Here is a 25,199-nt window from a genome sequence, read left to right as displayed (position 1 = left end):
GTGTCGAGTGGAGATCCACCACTGTTGTCACACCCAACCTTATCCCAATAGAGGCAGTGACTTTTTCCTCCACGAGTCCTCTCCCTGGAAATTTCCATTGCTTTCTCGCCAACACCAATCACTGCATGATAGTTGTCCCCAAAAGTCACCACAGCTGATGCCCTTGCCGGCAGCCGCCCACCTCACTGGAGAGGAGGATGGATGTGCGGTCGCCGCCGTTGCCACCGGCTTCCATCATGACCGTTGGCCGCGCGCGGTGCACCCACCTCGCCGGGGAGGAGGATAGCGGCGAGCCGACCTGGTCGAAGGTCCAGCGTCGCTCCTTCCTCGCGCCTGTTCGATGGGAGTCCACGGCGAACGACAGACCGTGATTTATTTCTTGCAACATCTTTCGTGTTGCAAGAAAGATTCCTGTAACATCAATGATGTTGCAAAATTTTCTTCCGAAACACCTATATAAAAGTGAAGACAAAAATATTTCTGTAACTTTAACTTGGTTGCAAAGTTTTCTACAGACGTTTCTGCAACATGATCTTTGTTGCAAAAAAATTCTGCAGCATCACGTCTGTTGAAAGGTTTCTGCAACACGACTTACATTACAAATGTTTCTGCAACACCGCTCTTGTTGCAAAGGAGGTGGCGCACGTGGATGGGTAGATCGGACGGCCATCCCGCACACATCCAATGGCCAGCCAGGCGGCGGATATTTTCAACTTATCCACCGGCCGACGCGTAGCGTGGCCCCAAACTTTATGGTACAGCTTTATCCCCACATTGCAACTCTAGAATTCTAACATCTACATGTCTGTGTCACATGAGTTCGACATCATACTTTTCTGAAAATTATGGTTAGAGGCCTAGTGGTGTGTGCTGGAATGTCACTCGTTCATGGGCATATGATTAATTGGAAAATGTCAATTTCGTACCAGTAGCTCTTTCTCTCAAGTCCAATTGTCACCCCCAACTAAAAAAAGAAGTCTAAAGTTCATCCCAACACAAACTATTTTCTAGATCCATACTAACTTTTCATACATGAAATTATCACGTGGATTCTTTTACAAACATTGGACCAAAAATACGGCCACACTGAATAAATGAATGATTTTTTTGTTTCAAGAATTGTCCAGGAAAAAAAACGACTAATACGAGAACAAAAATAGCGATTTGCTTTATTTCTTTTCTTTTTTGCGGGAAGATGTGCTTTATTTCTACAAACAAATATCTAAGGAACAAAAGAGGATGGCCGTGGAGAACATATGGAAGTGTGAGGAACAAATTTGTTGTCATATAAACAAATATACCAAACTAATAAAGTAGATAACCTTGATGGGCAAAGAAAATTTGTGGAACAGCTAACGTTCTTGCAAACATAATATATATAAGAAAAGCAAATTCCTTGGAGAAAACAATAATGACTATCATAAAATAATTGAAAATGGAAATATAGAATGCTAGAACACATGAAGAAAATATTTCTAGCAAAGCAATTAGAGAAGTGTGTAAATAAAGGATCAGAAAAAATAGGAATCATGCGAGTAATTTCTACTCAGCATATTTTTTGCAGGGAAAATAATTCGGACAAAGCTAAGTTGTTTTCTCGAATTTTCCGGAAAGTTTTTGGCAATTGGGCCGGCCCACAGTTATTGTGCTCTTCCCAACCCTAAGGTCGCCATTTCTGTTCCTAAAAAAAAAGGTCGCCATTTCTCGTCTAGAAAAAAAGTTCGCCATTTCTGAGAGCTCCCATCCATATCGCCATGTCCTCCCCACCATCGCCGCCGCCGGCGAGACGGCCGCCAGCCGCTCGAACCACCATATGCGCTCTCGGCGACGACCTGCTCCGCGCGATCTTCGCCCGCCTCCCCGACCTCCCGAACGTCGCCCGCGCCGCCTTCACGTGTCGCGCCTTCCTCGGTGTCGTCCGCTCGTCCCCCGCTTTCCGCCGCCGTTTCCGCTCGCTCCGCGCGCCGCCCTTCCTCGCGTTCTTCGTCGAGCGCGAGATGGACGCGCTCCCGGTCTACCCATCCCCCTGGCGCCCCTCCGACCCAGGCCTCGCCGCCGCCTTCCGCGACGCCGATTTCCTCCAGACCCGCAGCATGCGCTGCCCTCCCGCCGACCACCTTGGATGGGAGTTCGACTACAGCTTGAACGGCGAGATCCACATCGCCCACCGGAAGCAGCGAGCCAGCTACAGCCCACTCACGCAGGCCCTGACCCTCTTCCCCGACACCCAGATCCTGTCGGACGGCAGCTACCTTGAGCTCCACACGCTCTCCCACCAGGAGGAACAGGGGCTGCAGCGTGTGGTCGCGGGCGCGCGTGGCCGTGTTCTCATCGCACACCATGGAGTGGCATATTTTTCCATGGGTGGAAACAAGGGCCCTGGTGCCCAATGACGCCAGCTCCTTCAAACCTGGCAAGGTGGTTGATGGATTCGTGTACTGGACATTGGGGAAGGGAGCCTCCGGTATGCTCGTGCTCAATACAGCAACATCTCAGTTCCACCTAATGGATGTGCCGCCACCCTTGAAAGAAGGTTGGAGGATCTTTAGTACTCTACACTCAAGCTTGGCCAGACCAAGGAAGGGAAGCTCTGTATCGTGCACTTAAATATCAAGGGCGACATATTTGACAAGGAACACAATCTTTTTGTGTGGTTGTGGGGAAAAGATGGTGATGGTGCGGAGAGATGGATGCTGGACAAGTCGAGTCCATTGCGCACGATCGTCGAGGCCATCAAGTGTTCAATGGCAGTTCATGCTGAAGCAAGAATTTTGGCTGTCATTGATGGCGTTGTGTACCTGTCGATCGACTGCCATGCGTATGCTGAATGTCAGAATTATAGTACTTCCCCAGAGTGGATCTTATCATTATGCCTGGAAACAACAGAGGTGCATCAGCACTATGAGGGCCAGTGTCAGAGTTATGTTTGTGTCCATCCCTATGTCACGCAGTGGCCTCCTTGTTTGCTACACAGCAAGGTAAGCCCATGCTTATGTGGGATGATGTCCGTGAAGTTTCTACCTACTGGTTTGGTCTCTAGATTGTATGATGTTGTGTTACTTTAGAGCACTGGATTACCGTAGTCGTGTTTTAGATACATGACGTGTCTGATTTGTTATCGCCGTTAGTGTATTCCCATTTTTTGACCACAAGGTTTTGCGCAGAGTAAGCACAGGGTTAGAAAGCTCTGCACTGCTAATATCTCGTGAATCAAGCAAGGTAAGTTGTCAGAATAAAAAACTATCTGCATGCAGCTTCCAGGCTAGATAAATTATACTCCCTTCGTTCCTAAATATAAGTCTTTGAAGAGATTTCATTATGGACCACATACGAAGTAAAATGAGTGAACCTATATTCTAAATGCATCTACATACATCCGTATGTGGTCCATAGTGAAATCTCTACAAAGACTTATATTTAGGAACGAAGGGAGTAAGTTGCATGTAAGGTTAAAGAAAAAACTCTTTTCATCCCATGTAATTATCAGGTTAATGGAAGTGTAAGCTGCATGTAAGGTTGAATAAAAAATTTACTTCATTCCGTGTAGGGAAAAATTTACCTCGCCATGTAGTATCTACCTTCTCGTGAATCAAACAAGACACTATGCATGAAAAGGGGCGCATGCCCCCCCCCCCCCCCCCCACACACACACACACACCCCTACCCTACACTACACACACACACGCAAATCCCATTATTATTGTGTTTCTCTACTTGCAATGCACATGAGTGCATTAAAAAAAATAACACTTACGGGTTTCACAGTTCTTAATATATATAATTTGGCATATTGGACAATAACATACCGTAGCAATAACGACGGTCAAGTGCTTACGAAGAAAGGAATAACTAATAATGAAATCATTTGTAGAAGGCAACCCAGAGTGCAACTACATTTAACTAATGACAATCTTATATACCTAAAAGAGTCATCCCACTAACTTATTTATCTTAACATACAAGTATGCCAGAGAGAGAGCACGTCCTGAACGCAGCGGCATCTGCTCGCAGCAATCTGGCCACACACTTTTGTGGCGTTGATCTGTGCATTAAGGTTTTCAGGGACAACTTCTGTTGAAATACGAGGGGTGATACAGGTGCAGGCGTATGATTAGTGTCAGGCTGCCAGACGAGGTTGGTCCACATATCGTCCCCACGTGAGAGGTGATTTGATCACTGCGTCGGCTTTTCGTACTCACATACTATTTGTTTATCCGCACCAGCAAGGTTCCGTGTACGTCTATGTGCAGGTCTGTTCATCTGCCCCAACCAACCACTGTTTTCAGACAGGGAGCGCGGCTGGGACACTAAGGGTGTGTTTGGTTGATGTGACGGACTGGAATGGCATGGGTCCGACCCATTCCTAGGCCTCGTTTTCGCGTTCAGTTGGGCATATGGATCGGAACCCACTCGTTTCCGCGGACCGACTATTCGGCCCAGATGCGGAACGTGGTGAGACCTCGAAAACGGCTGGACCACGCGGAACCGCTCACCCCTCGCTCTCTTGCAGCCCTCATAGCCCTATCGCCTCGCTCTCCCTCCAGGTGCGCCGCCTCTCCCTCCTCTCTCCTCGTCCATGGATCTAGCCGCGCCGGCCGATTCCTTCCTTCCCCGCTGGCCAAATCTTCCCTTCCCCGCCGGCCGACTCCCTCCTTTCCTCGGTGCCCACTAACTCCTCTCTTTCGTCTCACGATTTGCTGCAGAATAGAGGGAGCTCGATCTGGATCTGCAGTTGCGGCGGCTTGCAGAGGAATAGCAGCGGGGCGGCGGCTTCTGGTAGGCTGACAGCGGCAGCAGAGGCCCAGCACACCATCCCAATCTCTAGGTACAAACATCAATCCCTTCCCCTTGTATATTCTGCTGCTGGTCATGAATATGCCCAAACGAGAGTGATAGAGAGAGATGGAGTGGTTCTTGTGATGATTCATGGTTGTATTTGTTTCACTTTTGTTACTTTATGTTGGTAAAATCAGTGGTCTGTTTTCCTAATTTATACAAAAATACATGTTGTCCAGTATTTTTTTGCAATATATATGTTGATGTATGCATCATTCGTAGCTATATTTTTGATATTATGCATCACTTGTAGATGGTCAAGAAGATGAACAAAAGAAAAAAGATGGTTAGGGGAGCTGCTGTTTTTGTTGCACTAGCTGCAATGGCAGTCATTGTTCGGGCTATAATAAGGAAAAGAAGACCACGCATTACCTATGGGCCAATGCATGAAAAAGATTGAATCAGATTTGATTATCTAAACCAAAAAATATGGCAAAGTGATGTGTTGTGCAAAAACATGTTAAGGTTTGAAAGAGCTGCGTTTTTTTAATTTGTGTCGCATAATGAGGGATCGCAAGTTGCTAGAAGACAGTCCACATCTTAGTGTGGAGCAACAATTGGCGATGTTTTTGCATACAATTGGGCATAACCTTCGAAATAGGGTTGTGTCAGCCAATTTTTGTAGATCATACGGCACAACTAGCATCTATTTTAGAAAGGTTCTTCATGCCATAGGCGATCTTCGTAACGATTATATACGGCCACCATCATTGGAGACCCCCACAAAAATTGCAGGAAATCATCGGTTTTGACCCATATTTTAAGGTAATTTCTAAAACTATTCGTAGGTATGTAGGCTATATGATATGGTATTTACTACTTGTCACTATATAGGATTGTATTGGAGCTATCGATGTACACATGTGCGAGCAGGTGTTACCAAAGATGTGGAGCATTCTTTTCGTGGTAGGAAGGCCTTTGCAACCCAAAATGTGATGGCAGCGGTAGATTTTGATCTCCGCTTCACGTATGTATTGGCTGGCTGGGAAGGGTCAGCACACGATGCCCGTTTTAGCTGATGCGTTAACGCGTGAGAGAGGCTTACAAGTACCACCAGGTAAGAAGTTGGCTTAGATAGAAATTGTCCATATGTTCAGCGAGGGATGAAGACACTTGCACAATTAGGCTCAGCGAGGAGCACTATGCAGGGAATTGTATGGTATGCTTCTCACCCCACAAATCTGATGCCATTTATGTTTGCATTATGCTAATCAATTTGCACAATGTTTGTAGACCCACAAAGCTGATGCCCCCTTCTTGAATACACCAATTGAACACTATCATGACATGGCTTCCATTTATGGGACAATGGGGGCCAAGGCGCAGAATGCTAGGTTTGGCAACGATCTTCTTTCTATTGATCTCGAAGACGAGGAGAATGGTGAGGTGAACACGTCACCAAATGTTGGTGAGTCTTGTGACCCCAAAGCACCACCCAAAAAAGAAGGCTAAGATAAAGCACATTGTTGAGGATCCACTAGTTATCACTCTCAAAGATGGGTTCAAACTTGTGGCTGAAGCGCTTGTGAAGTCTAGTGGAGATGATGATGACATACCCGATGACCTTTGGGACGTAATATCCACATTGCCAGATTTTGAAGAAGAGCATCTAGCCCACTACTATGCTCATCTTTTGGACAACCCCAAGACTGCAAGAGCCTTCATGAAACTTACCAAAATCAACAAGTCTGTTTGGGTGAGTAGGTATGCCAAGAAGAACTTCTAAATTCGATATGGTTGTATGGTTGCCAAGTATGTGAACTTGACATGTATGGCTATAGTGCACTTTGATTGCTTTTGGAGATTTGGTATGTGAACTTGACATGTGTGGTTGTCAAGTATGTGAACTTGAGATGTATGGCTCTATTGCACTCTGATTGCTTTTGGGAAACCTATGTTATATGTGTTGTTGAAACCTGTGTTATATGTGTTGTCATTTATATGTTAAGATTGTCAATATATATTGTTATGTTGTGAAAGATCGTGGATGTCGCCTAGAGGGGGGGTGAATAGGCGCTTTAAAATAATTACGTTTGAGGCTTGAACAAATGCGGAATAAACCTAGCGGTTAATTTGTCAAGCACAAAATCTACAACAACTAGGCTCACCTATGTGCACCAACAACTTATGCTAAGCAAGAAAAACTACTTAGGTGATAGCAAGATATATGACAAGAAACAATATGGCTATCACAAAGTAAAGTGCATAAGTAAAGGGCTCGGGTAAGAGATAACCGAGGCACGCGGAGACGACGATGTATCCCGAAGTTCACACCCTTGCGGATGCTAATCTCCGTTTGGAGCGGTGTGGAGGCACAATGCTCCCCAAGAAGCCACTAGGGCTACCGTAATCTCCTCACGCCCTCGCACAATGCAAGATGCCGTGATTCCACTAAGGGACCCTTGAGGGCGGTCACCGAACCCGTACAAAATGGCAACCCTTGGGGGCGGTCACCGAACCCGTACACTTTGGCAATCCTTGGGGCGGTCACCGGAACCCGTCAAATTGCTCGAGGCGATCTCCACAACCTAATTGGAGACCCCGACGCTTGCCCGGAGCTTTACACCACAATGATTGAGCTCCGAACACCACCAACCGTCTAGGGCGCCCAAGCACCCAAGAGGAACAAGCTCAAGGGTACCAAGCACCCAAGAGTAATAAGCTTCTCAACTTGTAACTTCCACGTATCATCGTGGAGAACTCAAACCGATGCACCAAATGCAATGGCAAGGGCACACGGAGTGCCCAAGTCCTTCTCTCTCAAATCCCACCGAAGCAACTAATGCTAGGGAGGAAAATGAGAGGAAGAACAAGAAGGAGAACACCAAGAACTCCAAGATCTAGATCCAAGGGGTTCCCCTCACATAGAGGAGAAAGTGACTGGTGGAAATGTGGATCTAGATCTCCTCTCTCTTTTCCCTCAAAAACTAGCAAGAATCCATGGAGGGATTGAGAGTTAGCAAGCTCGAAGAAGGTCAACAATGGGGGAAGAACACAAGCTCAAAGGATAAGGTAGAATGGGGAAGAAGACCCCCTTATATAGTGGGGGGAACAATCCAACTGTTACCCCCCAAAACAGCCCCGCAGAGGGCGGTACTACCGCTGATCACAGCGGTACTGCCGCTCCCCTAGGCGGTACTACCGTGGAGTCTGGAGGGCAGGAGAGTGACAGACCCGAGCGGTACTGCCACGGTGGTTGGGCGGTACTACCGCTCGTGAGCGGTACTGCCGCCCTACTGCCGCTGCGAAGTACCGCACTATCCGACACGAAAAATGACCCCTCGAGTCGACGCGGTAGGGGCCTGGTACCGTAGCGGTACTACTGCTGAGGACCCACCAGCGGTACTACCGCTGCGGAGCGGTACTGCCGCTTGTGACCCCTAAGCGGTACTACCGCTGGGACCATCCTAAAGCCACTTCCACGAAAACAAGTATACTCCATGGGAAACCAAAACTGCCATAACTTCTGCATATGAGCTCCGAATTGAGCAAACTCAAGCTTGTTGGAAACAAGACGACGAGTAGCATGGGAGGTATGCCTAATATATAGAGGAGAGAAAACTCCAACCGAGAAGAACCGGCAAAACCTCCAACATCGAAAACATCATAGAATATGCATGTTAACTCCGTTTTCGATGAACTCGAGCTTGTCATGAAGATGATCAAAAACTCCAAAACTCACAAAGAGAAGCTAACAAGAACCAAGAAAGATGATGCAAGGATGCAATGGTTTGAGCTCTCTATGAACGATACGGTCAAGCTACTCATCGAGAGCCCCCCTTGATAGTACGACAATCGATCCTATAACTCGGTCTCCCACAACTACCATGAGACCGGTAAAATAGAAAACCTATCAAGGGCAAACCTTTGCCTTGCGCATAGTCCACTTGAGCTGGATGATGACGATCTTGACTCCCTCAAGCTGGACCACCTTTCTTGATTGCGTTGGCTCGGTGAAGACTAATGGATTGCTCCCCATACTCCACTATGGGTGAGCCACTCTTCGGCATATCTTCACAAATCCATTGTCACCACAATGAACGGCAAGCTTCAAGCATAAGATCTCTTTGATGATGCTCCACTTGATCTTGCACACGCAAACTTGGTGACGAACACCATTTGATGTCATCCTCCATGGGTTGTATAATATCTTCCTCTTGACGCAAGCCCATGGAAACATACCTAACCCCATATAGAACTCTCACGTAGACCATGGGTTAGTACACAAAGCATAAAGGACAATGCTTACCTTACCATGCGATCACGTGATCCCTCACGTGATCCCTTTCGGTACATCTTCTACGCTTTGTGTGTTGATCAACTTGATTCACTCTTTGACTTAGTCTTGATCAATCTTGAATCTTTCCAACTCTCTTCATTTATATGATGTCTTGAAGGTAAACATAAATGATCACACAATCTTCTTCTTCAAGACATGCTTGCAATAAGCTCAACACTCACAAGACCATTCTTTGGATGATTCCTTAATAGCACCTTGGTCATCAAAAACTCTCCTTGAAACCAATAAATGGACTTCAAGAAAAGCCTATGGACAAACCCTTCAAATATAACTCAAGGCAACCATTAGTCCATAGAGATTGTCATCAATTACCAAAACCAAACATGGGGGCACCGCATGTTCTTTCATGTTGTCTTTCTTGAAAATACAAATGAAATGCTGCCGAAATTTTGAATTTATGTCATACCATTTCCCATTCCGTTTTTCCAACCAAACAGCGGAACGGAACCAACCCGTTCCGCTCTTTTGCTCCTACTAAACACAGGAATGGAACGGACCCATTCCTCTGGAATGGAACCATTCCATTCCATGACAGTTGGTTCCCCAACCAAACACACCCTAATGCGAGGTCGAATGAAGCTTCCCACGGTGACTGAAGGGGAGGCAGCAACCTCCATGGCTTATGTGTGAGTAAATCCCTCCTTCGTCTCCCTCTTCCCAGTTGGCCTTGTTGGATGCTTCCCCTCCCTGATAGTTGTTTTGCTTCCATGGTTGCCGCATGTTAGATTCGACCAGGGGGCTGTTCCAGAAGTTGGCCGGCAGATCTGGGAGTTTGTCGCCTGTCCCTGAGCATGCAGGCGATTAAAGTTGGTTGCGTAGTGGTGGTGCTTGTCATTCCAGTGGAGGCGGCCCTTCGTTGACAATGCAGTGACAGGGAACTGGCAAGATCATGTCCATGGGGTTCATGTTTTCGCCGGCGCAGTGGCCCGAAACTCTTCAGAACTATTGATGTTTCCCCTGGTACGCCGGGGCATAGCGCGGGGTCGGCGTCTGTGGTTCCGGTCTGTGCTGGATGCAAACCATATCATCCTCACGCCAGGGTATCTTGGGCACAAGATGAGCGGCAATGGTGACGGTGGCAGCCGGGGGTGGCTGAGAGTCGGACGAACTCTGGGATTTAGGCTGGTTCGAACTGAAGAGCGCGGCTCGTGCATGGACAGCGTGTGATGGTGTTTAAAGTTGTGATCGCACGTACTATTATACAGAGCCCCTTCTGCTGAGCGAAAGGAGCCTGTACCGCCCTGAAAATGTTAGTGTCAGGTGTTCAGGTGTCCTGGGCCCACATATAGACACTATTCCCTTCTTCATACGTCTGCTATACACGCGTACCTGCGAATATACAATGAGTAGTGCTAGTCCAGTTCCGAATCTAGAAGGATTGACGACCATTGATGCGGTGGGTGCATATGCCGCTGCGTCCATCGATGCACTTCTCGTATGCCACATTACTATATAATTATGGATGAGATAAGGTACACCTCAACATGCAATCATGCAAGTTTTTTTATAGAAAAAACGTGTCGCTCCCAAGTTTTTTTTTAGACAACGTGTCGCTCCCAAGTGTTATTGAAACATATATGCGGGCACAAGCCCATTTTGCAGGCCCAGATCAACTTTGGAGCTCGAGGCTGGACAATAGCGGCCCACTCAACGCCCCCACCTATATAACCAGCTCCACACATTTCCGCCGCACCCTCTTCGCCCAAAACCCTACCCCTCGAGCAACCGCGCCGCCGCCGCCGCCGCTCCACCCAGCGTTCGGTTTGCTCGCCGCCGGCGAGCTCGTGCCGCGACTCCACCATGAAGGTACGCGCCGCTCCTCTCCTCCCGATGCGCGCATATCTGACCTGTGACTGCGCTCCCCTCACCTCCGGATGCGCGCAGATGCGATCTGTGCCTGTGCGATGCCTGACTCGTGTGATTTTTGCGTTGGTTTCAGCTGAACATCGCGAACCCCACCACGGGGTGCCAGAAGAAGGTCGAGATCGATGACGACCAGAAGCTGTGAGTGTTCCTCATCTCCACGTTCGCCCTCTAGATCTGCGTCGTGGAATCACCATGCTTGATTGCTATTGGGAAATCGCGTTTCTGTTTAGTGTATTTGTCTGGACTTCGGTGGGCTCGTGAATGCTGTAGTCTTGTGCATCTAGTCCTGTTACTTCGTTGAATTGGGTGGCGTGGAACCATTATTTATGATTATGTGTTAATAGGACGCTCTTATAAGTGTTATGGTGCGATTAGAATCTTGTTGAAGCTTTTGATGATGGAGCGGACTGGAATTAAAGTTCTTTGAGCGCTGTTGACAGTGTTGTTATAACAGTAATACTGTATCAAGGATGTTTGCTATATTTTCATGTTCAAATGTGGTTTCAAATTGCATTGAGAACACTATGATTATTTTCTTACTTTGAGCTGCAGATAAATGTATATTAAGATTGTTTACTCTTAAATTGTATATATGTATTCGACTTAGCAAGCGCACAGCAATATTAGATGGCTAAGCATATCCAACCCTTCCCACATTCTTAACAATTTGATCAACAGTGAATGGCCTCAAATATCTTTTGATGCTCAGTACATTAGTTTTGAAAAACATAGGTAAGAATGGACCGTGTGATGCCATGAACAAGGTTGAACTGTTTTTCAACTGCTTCAAAAATATGACGGATTATGCCATGACATAATGAAATTAGCTGTTTTAACTATTTTATGGGCAATGTGATAAAACAAAGTAGTTTACTTCTGATATCACCATAAGCAGGCTTTGAGTGGGCTAATGATCAGTATATTAATGTATGTTGATTGACAAAATATTCTGGTTAAATTTACATATATAGTGGACAATGTATTTTGTGGACAATGCTGTTTCTACTTTTCTATATTAAAGTATATCAATTTATCTTGTGGACAATGCTGTTTCTACTTTTCTATATTAAAGTATATCAATGTATCTTGTGGACAATGCTGTTCCATTTTTTGTTTGGTTATCTAAAATTTTGGTATGAACTACAGGCGGAACCTTTATGACAAGAGAATCTCCCAGGAGGTAGTTGGTGATCTTCTGGGTGAGGTAATCTACTAGCAACGTATTTCATGATACATAACCCTTCAGCTGATGTTCTGATAGTTTTGATCAAAGATACTGTCATTTCCTGTATTTTCAGGAATTCAAGGGTTATATCTTCAAGATCATGGGTGGCTGCGATAAGCAGGGTTTCCCAATGAAGCAAGGAGTGCTAACTTCTGGGCGTGTCCGCCTTCTGCTTCACAGGGGTATAACTTTATTTCCATGGTACTTCTGAATTACATGTTTCACTCTTGAATCAAGCTCTTACCTGTGTTCCTTTTGCCTCAATTCTGTAGGCACACCTTGCTTCCGTGGGTTTGGCAGGCGTAATGGTGAGCGCAGGAGGAAGTCCGTCCGTGGTTGCATTGTCAGCCAAGACCTGTCTGTTATCAACTTGGTGATTGTCAAGAAGGGTGAGAATGATCTGCCAGGCCTTACCGACACTGAGAAGCCCAGGATGAGGGGACCCAAGAGGGCTTCCAAGATCAAGAAGCTGTTCAACCTTGGCACGGATGATGATGTCCGCAGCTATGTCAACACATACCGCAGGACCTTCCTTAACAAGAAGGGTGAGCTTTCAACTGTGTTAGTTTACTGCATTAGCTCTATTCTTGTTCCATCCTGGATCCTGCTGTGTTATTTTGCCCTCTTTCACTTTTCTCAAGGAAAATTATCATACTGCGTATCTGAGCAGATTTGTGTGTCTTGTTTACTTCTTTCTTACCTAGACCGTATCGTATTGTTTGTTATTTCCAGGCAAGAAGGTGAGCAAGGCTCCCAAGATCCAGCGTCTCGTGACTCCCTTGACCCTCCAGAGGAAGCGTGCCAGAATTGCAGACAAGAAGAAGAGGATCGCGAAGAAGAAGTCAGAGGCTGCAGAGTACCAAAAGCTGCTTGCACAGAGGCTCAAGGAGCAGAGAGACCGCCGCAGCGAGAGCATGGCCAAGAGGAGGTCGAAGCTGTCTGCTGCCACCAAGGCTCCTGCTGCCTCTGCTTAAGATGGTTACAGTCCTTCGCACTTTGTTGGAAAAATCTACCCGCTACTTTCAGTTTTCTTGGGTTGGTAATTGATGCAGTTTTGCGTGAACATGGGTACTTTATTGTCAGAAGTTTTGTTACTGGAGTAGCTTTCTTGGGCTTGTACCTGATGCAGTTTACCATGAACATGATGAGTACTCTATTGTCATGAGTTTGCCAGAGTTGTATGTTAGTTTCTACTCAATTTGTCTTATCGGCCATTTAATCTGCTCATTACTTTTTTTGCTCCATATTACTCCCTCTGTTTCTAAATATAAGTCTCTATAGAGATTACACTATAAACCACATACGGATGTATATAGATTCATTTGAGTGTTTTTGCTCCGTATGTACTCCATAGTGAAATCTCTACAGAGACTTACATTTAGGAATGGAGGGAGTATTTCCTAATTTAAGGCCTTCAAGAATATTAACCTTGAGGTTAATTTTGATGGTTGACTTGTTAAAAGAAATATGATCGAGGAGGAGGTGAGCAGTCATTTAAAAAAGAATCAGCTTTTCGGTTTTAGCATTTGATGTGCATTAATTTTCTTACAGAAAATACAAAATTCATTTATACTTGTGACTCAAGTGGGGCTAATTTTGCCCGAAGGCAAACTCCTTCAAAAAATTCTCTTTCATAAACTTTTGTCTCTGTACGGAGTACTATATGATTTCACCGTTTGTTTCATCAGAAACAATCCAAAACCTGCTGTATTTCTGGTTGCCTTAGAGCAGACTAAACATGCTAGACTGAATTTTTCTTCCTTTTCTGTTGTGTACTGCCCAAGACTTTGTAATAAGGTAGCTGACGCCCTCGCGGCGTTCGGTGCAAAGATGGATGCTAATCCCCAAGCCGTATGGCCGGGTGGCGCTCCTACCTTTGTACAGGATTTGGTGGCCAGCGATTATGCTGCGTTCGTTGGTTAATGGAATAAATATGTTTCCATGTCAAAAAAAAAACATGCAAGGGAATCGCAACAAAACAAACAAGAAATTTGCCCTTAATTCCGTTTGCTACCAAAACTTGGCTAGTTTTTTTTCTCCAAAAGGATCAAATCTATTATAATAGTTCACCGGAATTACAAAACATCTCAAAAATAATAAAAAGTACATCGAGATTCCAAACAACCACTAGTGCCATAAGAACAAGCCGTCGCCGCTCCTCTACCGGAACCGACCTGACCTTGTCGATGACAGCCGGTAAGTCTTCATGCATGTGCCACCGAGGACCAACGCCCTGAAGCCGCACTCGTCGTCATTAAACTTTTGCATAGATTTGAAGCACCTAACATCAAATCTTGCCACATAACGAAAAACGCTAACACCGCCCAAGTAGATGGCAAAAATCTACACCGAAGTTCGTCGACTACTTTTAAACAGATGAACTCAAGGGCGATCGAAGCCTGGAAGACAAACTCGAAGAAGAAACGTCGCCATCCGTCCGAGCGCCGCACCCGCGAGGACTAAACAACCCTAAACTAAACTACTGGCCGGAGCAGGCACCGGGATTCCCGAACAAATCCATGGACTTGCCGATAAAAGTCTGGAGGGGTTTAGTTTGTCCTAGCCGCCTAGGGTTAAGAGAGGAAACTAGAGGAAGTCTGCAAACAAGCTCAACTTTGGGTTGATTTTGACCAAAAATGCAATTACCGGGCTTTGTACAAACTTCTAATTCTTTCACATATTGCCTCAAGGTATTGAACCTCTAGAACACTAATCCCAATTCCGTTAAAAAGAAAACAATCTAAGATCCAACTAATCCCCACACCTGTAAATACGCACACACTGCCGATTTTCAAGAACGCGAATCTTATGATAGGGTGGGCATCTTTGCCTTCTCTGTACGGCTTCATCTTCACTTCATTATTAGTACGAAGAACGCGAATCTTATGATAGGGTGGGCATCTTTGCCTTCTCTGTACGGCTTCATCTTCACTTCATTATTAGTATGTACGTCTATGCAAATGCAGGATAATTTACCTGTAGGAATCACCTGGGACAAATTTCAGTCAGGATGTATGAAAACATCACTAGTAAATTGAGAATTTAAACAGAACAAATTAAAGTACTAAAACAAGGCATTTCTGATACCTCTACCTGAACCACCATAAAACTTGAGTAACAAGTACATGTTGATAAGATTCCATGTTCACACAAAACTGCATGAATTACCGAAGTTCACGCAAATTTGTTCATTCAGCAACGAACTCCTGACCATAAGGTACCCATGTTCACGCAAAACAGCATCAATTACAACTCAACAACGCTGAAAGTAGCAGCTAGATTCATATCATCCAACAAAGTGCGAGAAATTCTTCCGCTATTATAGCTAATAACGAAAGACTGTAAACATCTTAAGCAGAGGCAGCGGGAGCCTTGGTGGCAGCAGACAGCTTCGACCTCCTCTTGGCCATGCTCTCGCTCCGGCGGTCTCTCTGCTCCTTCAGCCTCTGTGCAAGCAGCTTCTGGTACTCGGCAGCCTCTGACTTCTTCTTGGCGATCCTCTTCTTCTTGTCTGCAATTCTGGCGCGCTTCCTCTGGAGTGTCAAGGGAGTCACAAGACGCTGGATCTTGGGAGCCTTGCTCACCTTCTTGCCTGGAAATAAGGAACAATATGATCTAGGTAAGAAAGAAGTAAATGAGAGACACAAAACTGCTCAGACAAAGCACTATGATATTACAAGGAAATCATAATTTTCCTTGAGAAAAGTGTATCCACAATGGAATAAGAATAGGGTTAATGCAGTAAACTAACACAGTTGAGAGCTCACCCTTCTTGTTCAGGAAGGTCCTGCGGTATGTGTTGACATAGCTGCGGACATCATCATCCTTGCCAAGGTTGAACAGCTTCTTGATCTTGGAAGCCCTCTTGGGTCCCCTCATCCTGGGCTTCTCAGTGTCAGTAAGGCCTGGCAGATCATTCTCACCCTTCTTGACAATCACCAAGTTGATAACAGACAGGTCTTGGCTGACAATGCAACCACGGACGGACTTTCGCCTGCGCTCACCATTACGCCTGCCAAACCCACGGAAGCAAGGTGTGCCTACAGAATTGAGGCAAAAGAAACACAGGTAAGAATTTGGTTCAAGAGGGAAAGATTGTAGTTAAGAAGTACCATGGAGATAAAGTTATACCCCTGTGAAGCAGAAGGCGGACACGCCCAGAAGTTAGCACCCCTTGCTTCATGGGGAAGCCCTGCTTATCGCAGCCACCCATGATCTTGAAGATATAACCCTTGAATTCCTGAAAATACAGGAAATGACAGATGTCTTAATGATCAAAACTATCAAGACATCGGTTTGAGCGTTTAAGAATCATGAAACAAGTTGCCAGTAGATTACCTCACCCAGAAGATCACCAACTACCTCCTGGGAGATTCTCTTGTCATAAAGGTTCCGCCTGTAGTTCATACCAAAGTGTTAGATAACCAAACAAAAAATGGAAAGAGTAAACTCCAACAGGAATATTTCGTCAATCAACATACATTAATATACTGATCATTAGCCCACTTAAAGCCTGCTTATGGTGATTTCAGAAGTAAACTACTTTTGTTTTATCACATTGTGCACATAGTTAAAACAGCTAATTGCCTAACATCATGGCATCATCTGCGATATTTTTGAAGCAGTTCAAAAACAGTTCAGCCTTGTTCATTGCATCACAGGTCCACTGTTTCCTATGTTTCTTTATAAACCATTCAGTACTGAGCATCACAAGATAGTTGAAACCATTCATTGTTAATCTAATATTGCTGTAAAGAATGGGGTTGTATAGGCGTAGCCATCTAATATTGCTGTGCGTTTGCTAACTCGAATACATTATACTACAATTTAAGAGTAAACAATCCAATTGTACATTTATCTGCAGCACAAAGTAGGAGAATGTACATAGTGTGATAAAAGCAACTTGAAACTACATTTGGACATCAAAACAAAGTACAGTAGACTCTCTGACAAGGTTTCATAATAAAAGGCATTTATTGTTATAAGAACACCATCCGAGAACACTCTTCAATTCTAGACCGGGCGAACAGCATAAGCTTAACATTATTCTAATCGCGCAATAACATTGACAGGAGCCTCTTATTAAGACAGGCAATCACAAATAATGGTTCCAGACCACCGAATTCAACAAAGTTATCCACATAGCAAGTATGAGATGCAAGACTACAGCATTCACGAGCCCACTGAAGTCCAACGCTACCCCAAAGGCAGCCAAGCATGGCGATTACACAACGCGGATCTAAAGGGCGAGGGGGGGTGTGGGGGGATGAGAAACAGACTCACAGCTTCTGGTCGTCATCGATCTCGACCTTCTTCTGGCACCCCGTGGTGGGGTTCGCGATGTTCAACTGAAACGAGCGCAAGAAAAACACGAATCAGGCTTCGCACAGGCACAGATCACATCTGCGCGCATCGGGAGGTGAAGAGCGGGGCGTACCTTCATGGCGGAGTTGCGGCGCGAGCTGGCCGGCGGCGAGCAACCCGAACGCTGGGGAGCGGCGGCGGCGGCGCGGTGGCTCGAGGGGTAGGGTTTTGGTCGGAAGATGCGTGGAGTTCGTTTTATAGGTGGAGGCGTCGCGGAGAAGTAGAGTGGGCCGTGGTGGTCCAGCCGCGGGCGCACGGGCTGATCTGGGCCGTTGTGGGTTCTGAGGAGGTTCGAAAAGATAATAGGCCTAATGTGTAAACTGCGGTGCTCCTGAACAAACACGCACACCCCAAAAAAAAAAGCCAGCCTGAACACATTTTATTAATTTTAAGGTTTAGCAGAGAATATATACAAAGAAGGTGGAGAGAGAAGAGAAAAAAGGGGAAAACTGACACTCTAAGATACATCTAGGTGGGATAACATGATTCCCCAATCAAACAGAGTTGGTTTCTGTTCCTCGTTAACACATCGACTAGACCGAAGAAAAATGTCTTCAGCCGCACGTAAGATGAATCATAAGGATTCTACCTCATTTTTGAAGATTTTTGCACTCCTTCTTTTCCAGAGACTCCAAACAATAGCCATAATTATCGTGTTGAGAATCTGGATGTTCAGCGAACACGCACGCCTACCTCCTCTGCGGACAATTTCGAGCAGCCATATGCGCGTGGTTCCCCTATTTTTTTGTTTGTCTTCCATCTTTTTTTTCGCTTTATAAGAACTGTTCATGAATCTTAAAATCAATAATAAATGACCAGGATTTTCAAAAAAGTACTTAATTCCATAAAATGTTCATGAATTTGAAAAATATCCATAAGTTAAAAAATGTTCAGAATTTTGGAAAATTTTCACAAATTCAAAAATTGTTCATGATTTTTTAAAAAATATTCAAGAATTTCGAAAAATCATTTAAAAATTTCAACAGAATACATCATAAAAATCAAATCACTAATTCAAAAATGATCATGAATTTTAAAAATGTTTGTCAAAACAAAAAAAGTTTGTTAATTTCATATTAAAAAAATGGTCATCGGTTCAAAAAAAGTTTGATGATTCAAAAACTGTTCATTGAGTTTAAAAAATTCACACTAATTCAAATTGTTTTTGGGAATTTGTAAAAAATGTTCATAAATTCAAAAAATATTAATGACTTGAAAAATGTTCGTGAATTTTAAAACTATTGACGATTTCAAAAATGTTCACAAATTCGAAAAATGTTCATGATATAAAAAATGTTCGAGAATTTGAGAAGATAAAGGAAAAAAGGAAAAAGATAAAAGAAAGAAAAAACCAGAAAAAAAGAAAAAATGGTTCAGGGCCCAAAACTGGCAAAAAAACACAATGGGCTGATCCGCACATAGGACATGGCTCATGAGAGGGTGCACACTAGGTCACTTTTCTAGCAACCTATGAGCAGGAATCGCCTATAATATGGGCTTATGTCTGTTTGCATTGACACAAAATTAAATTAGGCTCTATTGTTGTTTTTCTAGGGTTTACCTTTCCCTCTGGCGATTTCCATCGAAATCCACCATATCCTGTAGTTTGACCTTGACGGTGGTTTTCCCAGAGGGCAATCGTCTTGTTGGGGCGAAAGGCTTAGGTCAACCTATGCATGGCAGATCCATCATTGCTATGCGGCAACGTTGGCGCAAGGCGCAGGGGAGAGGATACAAAGGTGACTCACACCTACCGAAGTGTCCAACTTTTTGTGTGGTTGAGTTTCGTTCTTAGCTACAGTTAAGTCTTATATGCAATTGAAGAAATCAACTGCAAAAAAAAGTAGAAAGGCAAGACTCCTGCCATATATATACGGATATACCAACCTTGTGCAACATAGGAGAAGCATGATATGTCTAGAACATTGAGCTTCTTTATATAATAATAATAATGATGATGATAACAACAATAATAATACTTAATAATAATAATAATCATCATCTCAACATGCCCTTAAAAACATAAAGAAGCTTAAGATTTCCGAAAAGGAAAAACATAAAGAAGCTCAACTGCTTGGCCCAAAGATGTGTGCATATATTCTAATTTTCAGTTATTGCTAGGGCAGACGCGTAAGCATTGGGTGAGGCTTTGTCAGGCCCCAAGATGGAGGACTCGTACCCTTTCCTCCTTAGGGGTAACAACAACAAAAGGGAGAAGTAATCTTGTAATGTCATATGGCCACTTGGAAACCGCCCCTCGCTGAACAATGTCCGGAGAGAGGTCCTTTTAGTAGTATGGCACCCTTGTTGAGGAACGTAGTAATTTCAAAAAAATTCTACGCACACGCAAGATCATGGTGATGCATAGCAACGAGAGGGGAGAGTGTTGTCCACGTACCCTCGTAGACCGAAAGCGGAAGCGTTAGCACAACGCGGTTGATGTAGTCATACGTCTTCACGATCCAACCGATCCAAGTACCGAACGTACGGCACCTCCGAGTTCATCACACGTTCAGCTCGATGATGTCCCTCGAACTCCGATCCAGCCGAGCTTTGAGGGAGAGTTCCGTCAGCACGACGGCGTGGTGACGATGATGATGTTCTACCGACGCAGGGCTTCGCCTAAGCACCGCTACGATATTATCGAGGTGGACTATGGTGGAGGGGGGCACCGAACACGGCTAAGAGATCAAGAGATCAATTGTTGTGTCTATGGGGTGCCCCCTGCCCCCGTATATAAAGGAGCAAGGGGGGAGGCGGCCGGCCAAGGAGGAGGGCGCGCCAAGGGGGGAGTCCTACTCCCACCGGGAGTAGGACTCCTCCTTTCCTTGTTGGAGTAGGAGAGAAGGAAAGAGGAGGAGAGGGAGAAGGAAAAGGGGGCTGCACCCCTTGTCCAATTCGGACCAGAGGGGGGGGGGGGTGCGCGCCTCCTTCCTTTTGGCCTCTCTCCTCTATTCCCGTATGGCCCAATAAGGCCTAATACTTCTCCCCGGCGAATTCCCGTAACTCTCCGGTACTCCGATAAATACCCGAATCACTCGAAACCTTTCCGAAGTCCGAATATAGTCGTCCAATATATCGATCTTTACGTCTCGGCCATTTCGAGACTCCTCGTCATGTCCCCGATCTCATCCGGGACTCCGAACTACCTTCGGTACATCAAAACACATAAACTCATAATATAACCGTCATCGAACTTTAAGCGTGCAGACCCTACGGGTTCGAGAACTATGTAGACATGACCGAGACACGTCTCCGGTCAATAACCAATAGCGGAACCTGGATGCTCATATTGGCTCCCACATATTCTACGAAGATTTTTATCGGTCAGACCGCATAACAACATACGTTGTTCCCTTTGTCATCGGTATGTTACTTGCCCGAGATTCGATCGTCGGTATCTCAATACCTAGTTCAATCTCGTTACCGGCAAGTCTCTTTACTCGTTCTGTAATACATCATCCCGCAACTAACTCATTAGTTACAATGCTTGCAAGGCTTATAGTGATGTGCATTACTGAGTGGGCCCAGAGATACCTCTCCGACAATCAGAGTGACAAATCCTAATCTCGAAATACGCCAACCCAACAAGTACCTTTGGAAGCACCTGTAGAGCACCTTTATAATCACCCAGTTACGTTGTGACGTTTGGTAGCACACAAAGTGTTCCTCCGGTAAACGGGAGTTGCATAATCTCATAGTCATAGGAACATGTATAAGTCATGAAGAAAGTAATAGCAGAATACTAAACGATCGTGTGCTAAGCTAACGGAATGGGTCAAGTCAATCACATCATTCTCCTAATGATATGATCCCGTTAATCAAATGACAACTCATGTCTATGGTTAGGAAACATAACCATCTTTGATCAACGAGCTAGTCAAGTAGAGGCATACTAGTGACACGCTGTTTGTCTATGTATTCACACATGTATCATGTTTCCGGTTAATACAATTCTAGCATGAATAATAAACATTTATCATGATATAAGGAAATAAATAATAACTTTTATTATTGCCTCTAGGGCATATTTCCTTCAACCCTCTATGTCAATCCTCGACTCGACACTAGGGAGATGGCTAAATCTCCCACACACACCTTCACATCAAATTATCATCCTGTAAGTTTCATTCACCCCATGAATCATACCTTCATTACATCGCCCATTTATTGGAATCGACTTTGTCGGGAGGCCCCGATCTATCGTATCCTCGCGTGAGGCCTCCTGAAATGCTCCAGATCTAGAGAACACATCTCTATAATTCAAAGCTGCTTGAGACATTGGCTGGATAATCTTATGCGGCCCTCGACGGAACATCCTTCCCCACTTGTGTAGCAGGCCGATTTTCACTTTTTTATTGCTCTTTTTTCTTTTTGTTTTCTCTTGTGTTTCCTTTGGCCATCTAAAACTCGATCTCACATGGCATGGTAAAACCAATGTGGATCCCTTGTGCAAACCATGGCACTACACATAGTATAAAGCCAAAGTCATAGCCCATGCGAAAATAATTATCTCCCTATTAAAGAGCCTCTTGTATATTCCACCATTACAAAGGAACTCCTTTTTCTACCACTTGGAAATTCCAAGAACACCCCAATACGCAGAAAATGGGACTCCATAGTTCAACTATTTCTGTGGTAAATTTATTTTCTTTTATGCCCAAAATCTTAGAAAGGATGAAAACCTAATTTCCGCTCCTGCCGTGTAGATGAGACTTAGGCATCTTGTCTTTAGTCACCTTGGATACCTGCACATAGGTGCCATGTGTTGGGGAACGTAGTAATTTAAAAAAAAATCCTACGCACACGCAAGATCATGGTGATGCATAGCAACGAGAGGGGAGAGTGTTGTCTACGTACCCTCGTAGACCGTAAGCGGAAGCGTTATGACAACGCGGTTGCTGTAGTCGTACGTCTTCACGATCAACCGATCCTAGCACCGAAACTACGGCACCTCCGCGATCTGCACACGTTCGGCTTGGTGACGTCCCACGAACTCACGATCCAGCAGAGTGTCGAGGGAGAGCTTCGTCAGCACGACGCCGTGATGACGGTGATGATGAAGTTACCAGCGCAGAGCTTCGCCTAAGCACTACAACGATATGACCGAGGTGGATTATGGTGGAAGGGGGCACCGCACACGGCTAAGAACAATGTGTGTTGTATGTTCTAGGGTGCCTCCCTGCCCCCGTATATAAAGGAGCAAGGGGGAGGCCGGCCGGCCCTTGGGGCGCGCCAAGGAGGGGAAGGAGTCCTCCTAGTAGGAGTAGGACTCCCCCTTTCCTAGTCCAACTAGGAGGAGGAAGGGGGAAGGAAGGAGAGGGAGAGAGGGAGGAAAGAGGGGGCGCCGCCCCCCTCCTTGTCCAATTCGGACTCCTCAGGGGGGGGGGGCGGCCAGCCCATGGCTCCCTCCTATCTCTCTCGCAAGGCCCATGTTGGCCCATTAGTTCCCCCGGGGGTTCCGATAACCCCTCGGCACTCCGATAATTATCCGGTAACCCCCGTAACACTTCCGGTGTCCGAATATAGTCGTCCAATATATCAATCTTTATGTCTCGACCATTTCGAGACTCCTCATCATGTCCGTGATCATATCCGAGACTCCGAACTATCTTCGGTACATCAAAACACATAAACTCATAATACCGATCGCCACCGAACGTTAAGCGTGCGGACCCTACGGGTTCGAGAACTATGTAGACATGACCGAGACACGTCTCCGGCCAATAACCAATAGTGGAACCTGGATGCTCATATTGGTTCCTACATATTCTACGAAGATCTTTATCGGTCAAACCGCATAACAATATACGTTGTTCCCTTTGTCATCGGTATGTTACTTGCCCGAGATTCGATCGTCGGTATCTCAATACCTAGTTCAATCTCGTTACCGGCAAGTCTCTTTACTCGTTCCGTAATGTATCATCTCGCAACTAACTCATTAGTTACATTGCTTGCAAGGCTTATAGTGATGTGCATTACCGAGAGGGCCCAGAGATACCTCTTCGATAATCGGAGTGACAAATCCTAATCTTGATCTATGCCAACTCAACAAGTACCATCGGAGACACCTGTAGAGCACATTTATAATCACCCAGTTATGTTGTGACGTTTGGTAGCACACAAAGTGTTCCTCCGGTATTCGGGAGTTGCATAATCTCATAGTCATAGGAACATGTATAAGTCATGAAGAAAGCAATAGCAATATACTAAACGATCAAGTGCTAAGCTAACGGAATGGGTCAAGTCAATCACATCATTCTCTAATGATGTGATCCCGTTAATCAAATGACAACTCATGTCTATGGCTTGGAAACTTAACCATCTTTGATTCAACGAGCTAGTCAAGTAGAGGCATACTAGTGACACTTTGTTTGTCTATGTATTCACACATGTACTAAGTTTCCGGTTAATACAATTCTAGCATGAATAATAAACATTTATCATGATATAAGGAAATATAAATAACAACTTTATTATTGCTTCTAGGGCATATTTCCTTCAGTCTCCCACTTGCACTAGAGTCAATAATCTATATTACACAGTAATGATTCTAACACCCATGGAGTCTTGGTGCTGATCATGTTTTGCTCGTGAGAGAGGCTTAGTCAACGGGTCTGCAACATTCAGATCCGTATGTATCTTGCAAATCTCTATGTCTCCCTCCTTGACTTGATCGCGGATGGAATTGAAGCGTCTCTTGATGTGCTTGGTTCTCTTGTGAAATCTGGATTCCTTTGCCAAGGCAATCGCACCAGTATTGTCACAAAAGATTTTCACTGGACCCGATGCACTAGGTATGACACCTAGATCGGATATGAACTCCTTCATCCAGACTCCTTCATTTGCTGCTTCCGAAGCAGCTATGTACTCCGCTTCACACGTAGATCCCGCCACGACTCTTTGCTTAGAACTGCTCCAACTGACAGCTCCACCGTTCAATATAAACACATATCCGATTTGTGACTTAGAGTCATCCGGATCAGTGTCAAAGCTTGCATCGACGTAACCATTTACGACGAGCTCTTTGTCACCTCCATAAACGAGAAACATATCCTTAGTCCTTTTCAGGTATTTCAGGATGTTCTTGACCGCTGTCCAATGATCCACTCATGGATTACTTTGGTACCTCCCTGCTAAACTAATAGCAAGGCACACATCAGGTCTGGTACACAGCGTTGCATACATGATAGAGCCTATGGCTGAAGCATAGGGAACACCTTTCATTTTCTCTCTATCTTCTGCAGTGGTCGGGCATTGAGTCTGACTCAACTTCACACCTTGTAACACAGGCAAGAACCCTTTCTTTGCTTGATCCATTTTGAACTTCTTCAAAACTTTATCAAGGTATGTGCTTTGTGAAAGTCCAATTAAACGTCTTGATCTATCTCTATAGATCTTGATGCCTAATATATAAGCAGCTTCAGCGAGGTCTTTCATTGAAAAACTCTTATTCAGGTATCCTTTTATGCTATCCAGAAATTCTATATCATCTCCAATCAACAATATGTCATCCACATATAATATTAGAAATGCTACAGAGCTCCCACTCACTTTCTTGTAAATACAGGCTTCTCCAAAAGTCTGTATAAAACCATATGCTTTGAT

General features: G+C 44.9%; 2 protein-coding genes, 1 long non-coding RNA gene and 1 pseudogene across 3 annotated transcripts; 3 read left to right on the top strand and 1 right to left on the bottom strand.

Annotated features, from left to right (window-relative positions):
* Positions 1-887: 887 nt before the first annotated feature.
* On the top strand, positions 888-3,316 carry LOC109754289 (uncharacterized; annotated as a pseudogene).
* A 1,152-nt stretch (positions 3,317-4,468) lies between these two features.
* LOC120974374 (uncharacterized) lies at positions 4,469-6,753 on the top strand. The gene is made up of 3 exons (XR_005769771.2): positions 4,469-4,544; positions 4,704-5,995; positions 6,070-6,753. It is a non-coding gene; the product is annotated as an uncharacterized lncRNA (long non-coding RNA).
* Positions 6,754-10,736: 3,983 nt separating this feature from the next.
* LOC109754285 (small ribosomal subunit protein eS6) lies at positions 10,737-13,446 on the top strand. The gene is made up of 6 exons (XM_020313188.4): positions 10,737-10,942; positions 11,076-11,140; positions 12,149-12,206; positions 12,301-12,409; positions 12,500-12,772; positions 12,960-13,446. Exons 1-6 carry the CDS (start codon positions 10,937-10,939, stop codon positions 13,199-13,201), a joined length of 753 nt encoding a protein of 250 aa, XP_020168777.1. The 5' UTR covers positions 10,737-10,936; the 3' UTR covers positions 13,202-13,446.
* A 1,891-nt stretch (positions 13,447-15,337) lies between these two features.
* Positions 15,338-17,820, bottom strand: LOC109754296 (small ribosomal subunit protein eS6). Its single transcript, XM_020313200.4, has 6 exons — positions 17,665-17,820; positions 17,511-17,575; positions 16,566-16,623; positions 16,359-16,467; positions 15,995-16,267; positions 15,338-15,819 (listed from the first exon to the last, which is right to left on the bottom strand). The coding sequence occupies exons 1-6, from the start codon at positions 17,668-17,670 to the stop codon at positions 15,578-15,580; spliced, it is 753 nt and encodes a 250-aa protein (XP_020168789.1). The 5' UTR covers positions 17,671-17,820; the 3' UTR covers positions 15,338-15,577.
* Between the last annotated feature and the right edge of the window lie 7,379 nt (positions 17,821-25,199).

The sequence above is a fragment of the Aegilops tauschii genome, chromosome 2 (genome assembly GCF_002575655.3).
Source record: "Aegilops tauschii subsp. strangulata cultivar AL8/78 chromosome 2, Aet v6.0, whole genome shotgun sequence".
Taxonomy (NCBI): Eukaryota; Viridiplantae; Streptophyta; class Magnoliopsida; order Poales; family Poaceae; genus Aegilops; species Aegilops tauschii.
The sequence above is the reverse complement of the archived record's forward strand: the minus strand, read 5'-3'. Positions and strand labels throughout refer to the sequence as shown.

Coding starts and splice junctions, on each gene's coding strand:
- LOC109754285 (XM_020313188.4), top strand. Junction 12,410..12,499: donor CCGCCTTCTGCTTCACAGGG/GTATAACTTTAT, acceptor TCAATTCTGTAG/GCACACCTTGCTTCCGTGGG. Junction 12,773..12,959: donor GACCTTCCTTAACAAGAAGG/GTGAGCTTTCAA, acceptor TGTTATTTCCAG/GCAAGAAGGTGAGCAAGGCT.
- LOC109754296 (XM_020313200.4), bottom strand. Junction 16,468..16,565: donor TTGGTGATCTTCTGGGTGAG/GTAATCTACTGG, acceptor CTGTATTTTCAG/GAATTCAAGGGTTATATCTT. Junction 16,268..16,358: donor CCGCCTTCTGCTTCACAGGG/GTATAACTTTAT, acceptor TCAATTCTGTAG/GCACACCTTGCTTCCGTGGG.